The sequence below is a fragment of the Bufo bufo genome, chromosome 1 (genome assembly GCF_905171765.1).
Source record: "Bufo bufo chromosome 1, aBufBuf1.1, whole genome shotgun sequence".
NCBI lineage: Eukaryota > Metazoa > Chordata > Amphibia > Anura > Bufonidae > Bufo > Bufo bufo.
The window spans coordinates 471,526,857-471,540,696 of NC_053389.1; the positions used below are offsets into that span (position 1 = coordinate 471,526,857).

At 42.9% G+C, this 13,840-nt stretch overlaps 1 protein-coding gene across 7 annotated transcripts in view; it reads left to right on the forward strand.

Annotated features, from left to right (window-relative positions):
• Nucleotides 1-10,185, forward strand: part of VEZT (vezatin, adherens junctions transmembrane protein) — a 62,847-nt gene extending 52,662 nt beyond the window's left edge. For 5 of the 7 annotated variants that reach the window (XM_040408933.1, XM_040408924.1, XM_040408929.1 and 2 more), the window contains 5 exons: nucleotides 1,957-2,288; nucleotides 2,550-2,743; nucleotides 3,017-3,117; nucleotides 3,256-3,463; nucleotides 9,105-10,185. In XM_040408933.1, coding sequence (XP_040264867.1) covers nucleotides 1,957-2,288; nucleotides 2,550-2,743; nucleotides 3,017-3,117; nucleotides 3,256-3,463; nucleotides 9,105-9,613 — 1,344 coding nt within the window. In that variant the 3' untranslated portion in view covers nucleotides 9,614-10,185. Of the gene's footprint in view, nucleotides 1-1,956; nucleotides 2,289-2,549; nucleotides 2,744-3,016; nucleotides 3,118-3,255; nucleotides 3,464-3,975; nucleotides 4,010-8,255; nucleotides 8,289-9,104 lie in introns of those variants that run through there. The other 2 variants (XM_040408951.1, XM_040408957.1) reach the window with 2 other exon arrangements.
• The last annotated feature ends 3,655 nt before the right edge of the window (nucleotides 10,186-13,840 follow it).

Sequence of the window (13,840 nt, forward strand, 5' to 3'; positions counted from 1 at the left end):
TTTCCAGACAACCTCTTAACACCACATGCAGAACTGGTCACGTCGGATGGCTGTGGGCGGAGTCTTAAACATGCGAGGAGCCGGGGACAGCGGAGGCCGCTGGTAATCAGGGCGAGGGCGGAGACTGGGAGCAAGAAGAAGAGGTTTTTGCTGTGCGAGATGCAGGGGCAGGCCGCGGACGGACACAGACACATTTAGAAGCGGCGCACAGGTATCGGCAGTGGTATCGGGGACATTTGCACGAGTACAAGTACTCGTGCAAATGTCTGGTATAGGTCCCGATACTGGTATCGGTATTGGGACATCCCTAGTTAATACATTTTGTAAAATCTGTTTTGAATAACTTGAGGGATGTCGTTTCTAAAATTGGGTCCTTGAGGGATGTAGTTTCTAAAATTGGGTCATTTATGGGGGTTTTCTACTATGAAAGTCTCACAAAGTGACTCAATAACTGAACTGGTCCTTAAAAAAGTGGGTTTTGGAAATTTTCATAAAATTTGCTTCTAAACTTGTAAGCCTTCTAACTTCCTGAAAAAATTAAATGACATTTACAAAATGATGCTAACATAAAGTAGACATATGGGGAATGTAAAGTAAAAACAATTTTATGAAGTATCACTATCCGTCTTAAAAGCAGAGAAATTCTAATTTTGAAAATAGCGAATTTTTCCAAATTTTCAGCCAATTTTAGATTTTTTTATGCATAAAGGTAAAACGTATCAACTCCAATTCACCACTAACATGAAGTACAATGTGTCACGAGAAAACGTTCTCAGAATGGCTTGGATAAATAAGTGTTCCAAAGTTATTACCAGATAAACTGACACATGTCAGATTTAAAAAATGGGGCTCCGACATTTGGTCCAAACTGGCTGTCGCTTGAAGGGGTTAATTTATTCATAAATTTGTATAAGGAATTTGTATAAACAGAGGAACAGCACATCACAGAGTTCTAAGACGATGGCAAAAATGTGATGTGAACCCAGCCTAACGTATACAAAAAATGTATGCATTAAACGGATGCCTCAGACTGATGCCATACAGTGGCATCCGTTCACCATAGAGTAAAAAAAAAAAGGATCAGGTTTTTTTTCCACCGAACTCTGCAAAATACAAGAACATGGTGTGCTGCATTTTTGTATCTCTTTTTTTTTTTTCTAACGTATACATCAAATGGAGGCATTAAACCCACCCTTAGGCTACTTTCACACTTGCGTTTTGGGCGGATCTGTCATGGATCTGCAAAAAAGGATCTGTTACAATAAAAAACCGCATGCATCCGTCATGAACGGATCAGTTTGTATTATCTGTAACATAGCCAAGACGGATCCGTCATGAACTCCATTTAAAGTCAACGGGAGACTGATCCGTTTTCTATTGCCTGCAGCGTTTTGTTGTCCGCTTGACGAAACTTAGCCAAACGGACACACACAATGTAAGTCAATGGGGACGGATCTGTCCTGACACACAATGTAAGTCAATGGGGACGGATCCGTTTGGCTAAGTTTCGTCAAGCGGACAACAGAACGCTGCAGGCAACATTTTGGTGTCCGCCTCCAGAGAATGGAGACTGATCGGAGGCAAACTGATGCATTCTGAGCGGATCCTTTTCCATTTAGAATGCATTAGGGCAAAACTGATCCGTTTTGGACCGCTTGTGAGAGCCCTGAACGGATCTCACAAACGGAAAGCCAAAACGCCAGTGTGAAAGTAGACTTAGAAATGATTTTCCAGAATTATTTCTTGTAGAATACAATTATTTACTAAAACACAGATGTCAGGATTGGTGCAAGTTAATGAATCTAAATATACTGGAAAGGTAAAGAAGTATATGATATTTTCACAGATCTAGCAAACAAAACCATCCATTGTGCACTTTTTTTATTTTACACCTTTTTTTTAATTCTTTATACATAATATGAAAAAAGCGGAGTATGCTTTGCTGTCTTTTGACAGGTTCTGTTCCAGCTTTGGATAGGACAGAGTTCGGAGTTCTTTCGACGCCTAGCCCTACTTCTTTCTCCTGAGAATGCATGCAGTGGTCCACTTACTGGCCCCGAGATGCTCCCACACTACATCTGGTGTGATGTGGCACAGGATCTACCTCATACTCGAGCTGCCTGTTTAGCAGAACTGAAGCGCAGCTATGAATTTTACCGTTACTTTGAAACACAACATCAGTCTGGTTCTGACCACCCCGTAAAGAAGAAGAGAGAGACGGGAGAGCTGAACTGCCTTCATGGAGCTGTCCGCAGTCTGCAGCTACACCTGAAGGCACTACTCAATGAGTAAGTCTGTAACGGCAAGTGCTAGACGTAGCAACACTTAAGCTGCATTTGGCAGCCATTGCTGCTGTGCATTAGCTCCCTTCTAGTATACAACAAACAGAATCAGCCAGAGCCGCATTGTATCTACAGGATAGTGTGGACGTGGACCAAAAATATGATTGTGTGCATGAGGCCTTGTAGCCTAACTGTACCTTGCTAGCAGATAATCGAAAAGCCACACATAGAAGTACACATTTTAATCACCATCTCGTCTTTGCCTAGGGTAATTATACTTGAGGATGAGCTAGAAAAACTTACTGCCCTCAAGGAATCACAAGGCATGACACCTGAAGCTTCGCTTATACTGGAAGAAAAGCTTAAGCTGATACAACCACATGTGCAGGCCAGTAACACATGCTGGGAAGAGGCCTTGTGCCAGGTAGAGCGAATGGTTCGAAAACCTCCAGCGAAGAAAGGTACGATAAACTTGTTAAGTGTTCATGTTCTGTGGGACTACTTGCCTAGCTCATGTATAAATGGGATTTGCAAACCTATAATGCATTATACATGCCATTCACAAATTGTCCTTCACAACACACGTAAAGTATACCATTTTGTTTGTATCCTCTGGAAGGTGACTACACTGGCCTCCACGGGAGCATGGGAATCCAGTGTAGTCCCCCACTGACTTGCCATCTGTTGGTAGGCAGAAGATGATGTGTAAATGCTTCTCTTCCCTCCACCTATAGATACAACTAACACAGCCTGCGAAAATTCACATTGCCCTCTAATGCCCAATGTGCCCCCTGCACTACGCATTGAAGATAAAGATCCAGTCCCGGAGGAGCAGGTAATTTATGACCACTTTCATCTTCCCAAGAGCCCCAGGACTGGTACGTTCCTTCACGTGGCAAAGTCCCTGGTTCTTATCAGCAGTACTTACACCAAGCATAGCCTTCACTCAAATGACGACCGTTTTTACTTTCAGGAATTTGAGGCCTATGTTGAAGACATAGCTCCAGATGACGAATTTAGCAGAGATGATGTGTATTTATTTTCTCCAGAGGAGAGAGAGAGGCAGAAGCGAGAACGGGAGGAATCTAAGAGAGTATTGCAGGAGCTAAAGGCTGTCCTAGGCTTAAAGGCATCAGAAGCTGAAAGACAAAAATGGAAGCAGTTGCTGTTTAGTGAACATGGTGTGTGTTATTCTCTGTCATACTGCTGCTTACCCTGTTGGTTCTCATTAGAGATGAGCGAATTTCATATTTAGAAATTCATTCACGCTTCGTTTACTGGTAAAAGGTGAATTGCGTTATGGATTCCGTTACCGCGTACTATAAAGCGATTCCATAACGGAATGCCTTTAGAGGCATTCCGTTATTCATTCCGTCATAATAAAAGTCTATGGGCTGCAAAACGGATCTGTCCTGTTTCCGTTATGCAGGAGAGTCCTTTCCTGCATAACGGAAATGGGACAGATCCGTTTTGCAGCCCATAGACTTCTATTATGACGGAATGCCTCTAAAGGCATCCTGTTATGGAATTGCGTTATGGTCCGTGGTAACAGAATCCATAACGCAATTCACCTTTTACCAGTAAACGAAGCGTGAACGAATTTCATAACTTGAAATTCGCTCATCTCTAGTTCTCATGTTCTTTTATCTTCAGAAATGAGCAGAATTCATAATTTCTAAATAATCCTTTATAGGTGAAGAAGAAATGATGACCAAATGCTAATGATGGTTTGTCCTGTTTCGCGAGTCACCTAAGTACAACTAATGCTTTGCTAACCTACTCAATTTTTCTCTAAATAATAGGAAACTGTCTTTAGAGCAATCCCCTAATAGACTTGAATTAGCTGGTATTTGGAATTTTTAGGTATGCTTCATGAGTCCCACAGAAGTGAACGGAGCAGTGGACTCACATGTGCACTACTGGTCCAATTCGAAGGTGGACTCAGGGACTCCTTGTTCTGTGAGTCCTGTGTGCGGTCCTTATTAACGACACCCACCGGACTTCCAAGCATAGAAAGAATAAAATACAAGTTAGGCTTCGTTCACATCACCGTTCAGCCTTTCCGTTCTCCTGCTCCGTTTAGGAGTAGGAGAACGGAAAGGACAGAGAAGGCACATAACTGAGCCAAACAGAGCCCTTAGGACCCCATAGACTATAATGGGGTCCGATAGGTTTCCGCTCAGAAGATGATTTTGGAGCGGAGACAAAAGTTGTGCATGCAGGACTTTTGTCTCCGCTCCAAAATCATCTTCTGAGCGGAAACATAACGGACCCCATTATAGTCTATGGGGTCTTTAGGCTCTGTTTGGCTCAGTTACGTGCCTTCTCCATCCTTTCCATTCTCCTGCTCCTAAACGGAGCAGGAGAACGGAAAGGCTGAACGCTGATGTGAACGAAGCCTTATACTAAAACCTTTCCCAGTCTACTCAGCTCATTCTACTATAGCACAAGACACCATGTTCAATGTGACATGTTTCCTTTAAAAATTGTTCCCCTTCCCCTGCTAAAATATGTAGTCCTCTGTAAAATCAGAAGTGTCTGGTACCACTAATTCAAATTTATTACTAAAGTAATATTTTATATACTATCAGAGTTAGCGTTTTGTTCAATCATTTTTTTTAATAATTTTGAACGTTTCTGAAAAGAACTGCATAAACTTATAATTGTACAGTAACTCCGCTCATTATGGCTCAGTAAACATTAATGTGGCAGTATACTCCGCTATATTCAATCTTTTTTATAGCGGAAAATATGCAAATTTATGGAAAGATGAATCTTTCCAAGTTTCTGCTCTTTCCACTAGCTTGCCTCAGATGTAACAGGCCAAGTCTTCAGAGCTTGAAGGAACCTAAGATTTGTTTTCCCATTGCAGCATCACAAAAATCACTACCTGTAATAACGCTGCTACTCTGTGAATTGGGGTTTGTGGATTTACAAAGGCCACTATGCAGTTGGTTGTTTCATGGCAAGTGGTTACATTAATATTAATGAAGCGACCTTCTCTTTATTAAGGCTCATTTGCCTCAGTACATGTGTGACAGTTACCTTTTTCCTGCTGGTGGTTTATGCTGGTCTTACGGGTGATTGTCTATCCCTCCCAAACATCCCATACACATGCATGGCCTGCATTGCTTAGATTGTATGTGTCCTCACAAAAGAATCAGGCATGTTGAAGTCCAACAGCTCAGTCCTTCTCTACTATCCGGGGAGAGTCATGAGGCCCCCATACATATTAGATGGTTGGCTAGTTCCACTAAATTCAGAGGGATTTGGCTGCTAATCAAATTCATTTGATTAATCAACATTGCGGTAAGACACAATTCACATTTTTATTAAAATCGTGAATGTAATATTAACCGTGCCCCAACACAATGGGAGCTTGCTACTGACTGAAGTCTGGCTCCCACAGTAACAGCCTAGATCAGAAATAACTCCAATCCCAGCCCTTTAATCTGCAACCCCCCCCCCCCCCCCCCCCGATGTTGTAGTTAATAGCAATCTAGACAGATGGAGGGAGGTGGCTACCTATGTCCCCATCAACCCACAGCGAACGCAATCGCAGGGCGTTGCCAAGGCAGCTGGAGGTCTAACAAAGACCACAAGCACAGCCTAATAGACAGTCTGTCGGCCTTACAGTGATAGACTATATTGCATTGGGATGCTAGTTGTATCAATGCATTGTAAAAGTGATGAAACTGTTGCATTGTGATATATTTAAAAGGTAAAAGAAACAATGAAACAATTTTTCTATAAAAAGCGGATTTCTTTGGTAAAAGTGGTAAATATAAACCCACATATGCACACCCGTATAATAAAAGTATAGTAAGTTTTATTTAAACCGCCCAGTCAGCAAAGTAAAGAAAAATCTTTAAAAAATAACAATGGCTTTTTCCCCATTCTCCCTGATAAAAATAATGAATGTTAATCAGCAAGTCCCATGTAACCCAAGATATACCAATGCATACGGTATGGCTTTTGGAATGCAGAGACATAAACTCCTGCTATCAATGTGCAGAGGTAGTAAAGAACTAATAAAACCATACATATTTGGTATCACTGTAATCATGCTGACCAGGAGAATAAAAGTAAGGCTACTTTCACACTGCCGCTCAGAGCAGGTCCGTCTGATGTCTGCTCAGACGGATCCGCTCCTATAATGCAGACGTTTGTATCCGTTCAGAACGGATCCGTCTGCATTATAACTTAGAAAAAATTTTAAGTGAGAAAGTAGCCTGAACGGATCCGTCCAGACTTTACATTGAAAGTCAATGGGGGACGGATCCGTTTGAAGATTGAGCCATATTGTGTCATCTTCAAACGGATCCGTCCCCATTGACTTACATTGTAAGTCTGGACGGATCCGCTTGCCTCCGCACGGCCAGGCGGACACCCGAACGCTGCAAGCAGCATTCAGGTGTCCGCCTGCTGAGCGGAGGCTGAACGCTGGCAGACTGATGCCCTGAGCGGATCCGCATCCACTCAGAATGCATTAGGGCTGGACGGATGCGTTCGGGGCCGCTTGTGAGCGCCTTCAAACGGAGCTCACGAGCGGAGCCCCGAACGCAGGTGTGAAAGTAGCCTAACCTGCTAACTTATGGCCCACGGGGGAATGTTGTAAAGTATTGCGTTTTTTTTTCCATTATAGACCCAAAAAAGTTCTTCAATAAATTATATGCACTCCAAAATAGTGTCACAATAAATACATTTTATCATGCAAAAATGTTCTCAAGTGGCTATGTCAATGGAAAAATAAAAAGGTATGGCTGTCTGAATGCAACACCACAAAAACAAGATTACTTCCTGTGGCCTTAATGCCAAAATAGTAGTTAGGGGTCAAAGGTGCCTATGCTAAGATTAGGGGATACCTAACTGATTGGTGGGGGTCTTACTAATGGAATCCTCACTAATCCAGAGAAAGGGGCTCAGGCATGAGCACTGCTGCTCTATGAGCACTCATTCTCTATGAGACTGCCAGAGAATAGAAAAAAAAAAGAAAATGCAGAATTCTCCTTAAAGGGGTTGTCTCGCTTCAGCAAATAGCATTTATATATAATGTAGAGGAAGCTAATACAAGCCACTTACTAATGTAATGTTATTATCCATATTGCTTCCTTCGGTGGCTGGATTTATTTTCCCATCACATTTTTCACTGCTCTTTTCCATGGTAACGACCACTATGCAATCCATCAGTGGTGGTCGTCATGTTTGCACACTATAGGAAAAAGTGACGTGGAACCGCACATAGGCTAGTGCTTTTTCCTATAGTGTACAAGCCTCTGCTGGATTGCAGGGTGGTCGCAAACATGGAAACGAGCAGTGTATAACGTGATGGAAAAATGAATCAAGCCAGCAAAGGAGGCAATATGGACAATCACAATACATTAGTAAGTGCCTTGTATTAACTTTCTCTACATAATAAATGCCATTTGCTGAAGTGAGACAACCCCTTTAAGTTAAGGGGAAAAAAAAAATCAAGATTTTATTTTTAGACTATATTGCCCTATCCCTGGTGTATAGCCAGCGTTAATAAACACAGCATCTGAACAGGCAGAGGAAGGGAGACGGCAGCAGAATGATTCAAAGAAAAAACAGGAGATGTGTCTCAGACTCCATGTAGCTAAACTGTAGTCACAGGTCACAGCTCCGCCCTAGTGCAGATGAGCTAAAAGTCATGCCGCAAGATCTGAGGAAAAGAAATGATAGGTAATCCTCTCCTGTGAGTACTGCCTTGCATGGCATATTTTAGGTCCTGACTTTTTTTATACTGATGACATATCCTCAGGATAGGTCATCAGTATCTGATTGTCGGGGTAAGACACCCGGGACCCTAGGCCATGTAACCACAGAACGTGACATCACGCCTTCGCAATCAGCTGATCGGAAAGGGGTCCTGGAAAACCCCTTTAAGATTCTACTTTAGGATTTCTTATTTATAAGTGAATTTCTTTTTCTGTTGCCCATAGTTTTTTTTAGAAATGTAGGGTACTATGTCCAAGCTCATGTAAAGCTTGTTTTCTAAATGGATTGCAGGTAGGGGAGGCTACTCTTGCAACAGACATACTGTAGATGCTAAAAAGGATCAGGAGAGCTACAGTGCTGGCTGTAATCTTGAACAGTAGTGGCTGTAATCTTGCACAGTAGTGGCTGTAAGCTAGCACAGTAGTGGCTGTAATCTTGCACAGTAGTGGCTGTAATCTTGCTCAGTAGTGGCTGTAATCTTGCACAGTAGTGGCTGTAATCTTGCGCAGTAGTGGCTGTAAGCTAGCACAGTAGTGGCTGTAATCTTGCACAGTAGTGGCTGTAAGCTAGCGCAGTAGTGGCTGTAATCTTGCGCAGTAGTGGCTGTAATCTTGCGCAGTAGTGGCTGTAATCTTGCGCAGTAGTGGCTGTAATCTTGCGCAGTAGTGGCTGTAATCTTGCGCAGTAGTGGCTGTAATCTTGCGCAGTAGTGGCTGTAATCTTGCGCAGTGCTGGCTGTAATCTTGCGCAGTGCTGGCTGTAATCTTGCACAGTGCTGGCTGTAATCTTGCACAGTGCTGGCTGTAATCTTGCACAGTGCTGGCTGTAATCTAGCGCGGTATTGGCTGTAATCTAGCGCGGTATTGGCTGTAATCTAGCACAGTATTGGCTGTAATCTTGCAGCGGTCTTAATGATACTTTTTGATACGTTTGAAGGAAATATAGTTCAGTGCTGCTAAAAGCTTTTTAACAATGATTGGATTACACTGCATCTCTGCCTCCTAATGTAGTTTATTAAATGGACAGTGTGTATTCAAATCAGTAATTGCTTCTTTTTGTTGTTTTTTTTTTCTCTCCCAAAAGCCGTAATTAAACCTTTCTCACATATTGAGATAGTGGATAGTCCCATCTCTCCTCCCGTCTCTGATCCAGACTCCCAAAGCAAAATGCAAAGGTTTGAAGACGACGTCACCAGGGAGGTAAATGGAGTGGAAGCCTTTCATAAAGATGCCACCATTCATGAGACCTCAGAGGTACCTGATGATGATCAGGAGGAAGCAGACAACGAAACATTTCGGCTGTTGGAAAGGCCTGGACAGGCTAGTGCTAATGAGATTGTTGAACCCCCATGTCCTGCACCCAGGACTGTCCTGCCTGCCTCCATCAAGGAGAGGCTTGCTCGAATCCATCAGGCGTCAGATTTACACTTTGCCTCAGGGTTAGCAGCACAAGCAGCTGCCCGCTCACTTACATTTACTTTCCTGCAAGAACAGACTTTTGGTGACGAATGGGGCAATGAGGAAGAGGACAGCGGCAATGCTTATGTTGGAGATGAAAGCAATGAAGACAGATGTTCTGAAAATGAAGAATGACCAGACCGAGCTAAGAACGGACGAGCGCATAGACTGGTTAGCCTGTTCACTATGTAAGGGCAGACCAGAGGCAAACATTTACTCTTCAACTAACACATGGTGATTTAATATCCTCTGTGCCTGGAAAGTTTGCAGCAATCGACTCTGCAGTGTTTCAATGAACCCTCCTCCATGTTATCCAAATTTGTGTCTTACAAGTTCTTGAATACTGCTAGTCAGTGGAGAAACCTAAGGCTCCGCACGGATTCAGTGATGGGAACTGTAAAAGCAATGCAGCTGCCTAGATATCTTTTGGGTTATTTTAATATTTAATGTTATTTATTAAACCGGAGATTCAGTTTGTTTTCAGGTTTTAATATCGTGCCCTCCTCTTTGGCTGTCTTGCTTTCTAGACAGGCTGATCCATTGTTTTACTCAGTGTGGTATGGATGCCACGTTGGCTGTCTGTCCAGTGTGCACTGGCTGATGACATTGTTTCTTTGTGACTGTTCTATATTTCTTAAACTATTTCACTTCTTTAAGCTTAGAATGTAATTTTTATAATAAAAAGCAAAACGAGAAACCTTAACGTGTATGTCCATTCTGATTTTTATTATTATAAATATTTTATCTTTTATTTTGCACCTTTATGTGTTCTTTAAAGGGGTTTTCCTGGGATTTACATATTGATCTCCTTGAGGAAGCCGCAGAGCACACCCGACTGAGCTGCGCCTACACCATGTGACTGACAACCGTGATGTCACTGGCCTAGGAAGAGGCCTACGTGCTCATTGAGTGCTGCAGCCTCTTCATAAAGCTGTTAGACTCCCAGGAGTACCACCAATCTCATATTGATGCCCTATTCCAAGGATAGATGATCAATATCAAACTCCTGGAAAACCTCTATAAATGTGCTAGTGTCATTTAGCTTGTCAAGACCGCTAATTCTCTCATTCTCACATTGGCCACTGATAGCGCTCTGGTTGGAGCTGCAGCCTCCTCACAGCACACAAAGCACAGCACAGTACATTGCATAGAGGCTGTACTTGGTATTGCAGCCCAGGCCCATTCACTTGAATGCCTATGGTATATGTCTAATAAACATAATCAGTGGCGTGCCTAGGGTGTTTGGCACCCGGGGCTGGTCCTTTCTCTGGCACCCCGGCCCCAATACTTTAAAAAACAATTGTCACTTCACAGTAGTTTTGTACAGATGTGTGCCCCCTCACAGTAGTTATGCCCACATTGTGCCCTCTCACAGTAGTTATGTCCTCTCTGTGCCCTTTCACAGTTGTAATGCCCTTTTTGTGCCCCTTTACAGTAATAATCCGCATTGTGCCCCCTTCACAGTAATAATGCCCATTGTGCCCCTTCACAGTAATAATGCCCACTGTGCTAGCAATGCCCTCTATGCCCCCTCCATAGTAGAAATCCCCACTGTGCCCCCTTCACAGTAATAATGCCCACTGTGCCCCCTTCACAGTAATAATGCCCACTGTGCCCCCTTCACAGTAATAATGCCCACTGTGCCCCCTTCACAGTAATAATGCCCACTGTGCCCCCTTCACAGTAATAATGCCCTCTGTTCCCCCTCCATAGTAATAAAGCCCTCTGTCTGTGCCCCTTCCATAGTAATAAAGCCCTCTGTCTGTGCCCCCTCTGTATTAAAAAAAACACAGTAACTACTCACCTTGTCCCATTCCTGAAGCTCACATACCTCTCTTCCCTGCAGGCACAAATCGCTCTGCAGCACTGTGTGGGTGGAGCTTATGCAGATTTTTGGGCTGCAGGCTCCACCCACACAGGCCAGCAGCGCGATCTGTACCTGCAGGCTGAATGGTGCAGCAGGGAGAAGTCTTTCTGCTTCACCATTCTGTGTGCTGCAGGCCTGAAGGAGGGGAGGAGTGCTGGGAGCTGAGCGATGAGTGACAGGACCCAGCTCCCTGTATTGATGGAAGCGCTGATTGGTTCTGGCACCCCCTGAGAGCCGGCACCTGGGGCGGACCGCCCCCCACGCCACCCTGTTAGTACGCCACTGAACATAATGTCACTGGCCTAGAAGTGGTTGCAGAGCTCACAGGTTCACCAGGTCCTCTTCAAACTGCTGATTAGCGGTGATGTTGGGAGTCAGACCCCTACTGAGGATCTATCCTGAGGATAGGTCAGCATTATTTTACTCCTGGAAAACCCCTTTCATACTGAGAGCTCTCTAACGCTATTTTTAGCTGCTTCCCCCTGCAACTAAACCAGAAAGAAAAGAGAAGGAGCTTAAGTGAAATGAGTGTAATAGGCATACAGCCATGTGATCTGCATGAACAAATATGTAATTCTACACAACAGGCATATAGCCAGATATGAAAACCTTTATCTGTGGGACATTTTGAAGCTCCTCCCCTTTTCAACAACAATGAAGCCCCCTTTTTGATGAGTAGTGCTGGCCCCCCTGTAGTGTGTGGGAGATATTCCACCATGTATAGGCTGTGACGTGGCTGTGTGTGAATCTCATCAGCTGCTGAGTTGGATGTTTAAGTTCCATTCAGTTTTAAGGCCTCATGCACACAACCGTGTTTTTGGTCTGCATCCAATCGCACGGGGACCCATTTATTTCTATAGGGATGCCAAAAATGCACCACGCAGATGCCATTCGTGTGCTGTCTGCATGCGTGCGGCCATATGTCCGTCCTGCAAAAAAAAAATATAGAACAATAATAGGCATTTTTACAATCGGTTTGGATGGGAAAGTGCAGGACACACACGGCCAGTATTCACGTTTTGCGGATCTGCAGTCAGCGGACCGCAAAACAGATTTGGTCGTGTGCATGAGGCCTAAAGGGAATATGTCACCAGTTTTATGCTGTCCTGACTGCTAGGTTCTAACAGCTTCAGCACATGCGGATGAGTCCTGATATTCATGAGCTCCAACTAAAATGAGTAGTTTGTGGTCAGAGCCGGGAGCTCTGGAATATGAGGATCCTAAACACAGGAAAAATAAAGATGCAAAACATTGACCAAATCTTTGCTATGTAAAAGTGGCTTTACTATGAAAATGTGTTAAATTACTGATAGTTTTTTTTTTCTTCTTCTTCTCAAGGATTCTTTGACTATGTGTCTTTGACTATAATCTCATATAATCATGGTTAGAGCATACTACAGTTTATGGACTACTAGACATTTCTCGCTCATAAAACATATTTCAAAGTTTCTTGTGGTCGCTTGTACTATTGATTTATGTAAAGTTGTGCAAAAGTACAGTGGTCTTTGCAGTCAAGGATATTCAAAGAAAATCCCAGCAGTCGTGTCTTCAAGTATGTGATGTTTTATTGCATCAAATCAAAAGATGTCCTCAATCCTGGACGTTTCGGCTAGCATGCCTTTATCAACAGGTACAGGTATACAAAATGACCAAGTATATATATAATGGGATAACTCCTCCCCTTATGACATCATCACCAACTCCCATCATCTACACAGGTGATGGGAGGGGTAAGTAGCAAACAGAAGTGTATCAATCAGTAAATCAAAGGCTTATACCACAGGGTTCATGTCTCAAACTATGTTTCAAAAAATATATATATATTTCAAAAAAATTATATATCAACCACCAATCATATTTAATAATTCCTGGTGTATGAGATCCCTCAACGGATATTTGATGTCTGAAAAAGAAAGGTTATATATAACACAGCATCAAATGTGCATAATCTCATAATCTCTGTTAAGGCCTTTGGGGAGTAGAGTATCCAACATATGGATCCAAATTCCTCTGTACGTAATAGCAGCTTCTTCAAATCACCTCCTCTCCTAGGTCTTTTAACCTGTTCCAGTACCTGGAACCTCAATTGAGAAATCCCATGTTTGCACTGATCAAAATTAAATGGGATAGGGAGCATCAAATTCTTGGTGCGAATAGTAGATTTATGTTTCCCAATGCGATCCCTAATCGTTTGAGTGGTCTCTCCAATATATAATAAACCACAGGGACATTTTATCAAATAAATCACATTGGTGGATTCACATGTGAAAAAACCTTCAATTGCAAAGGGTCGCCCACTGTGTGGGTGATAAAATGTGGAACCTCTAATAATATGGGAACATTGAGAACAGTGCAAACATGGGAATGTGCCCTTACGTGGAGTAGCTAACACCATTTGTTTTAGCGTCTTTTTTGTACTCCCAATATCAGAGTGTACCAGTTTATCCCTATAACTAGGATTCTTCTTGTTGCATATCAAGGGAGGGTTTTTAAAT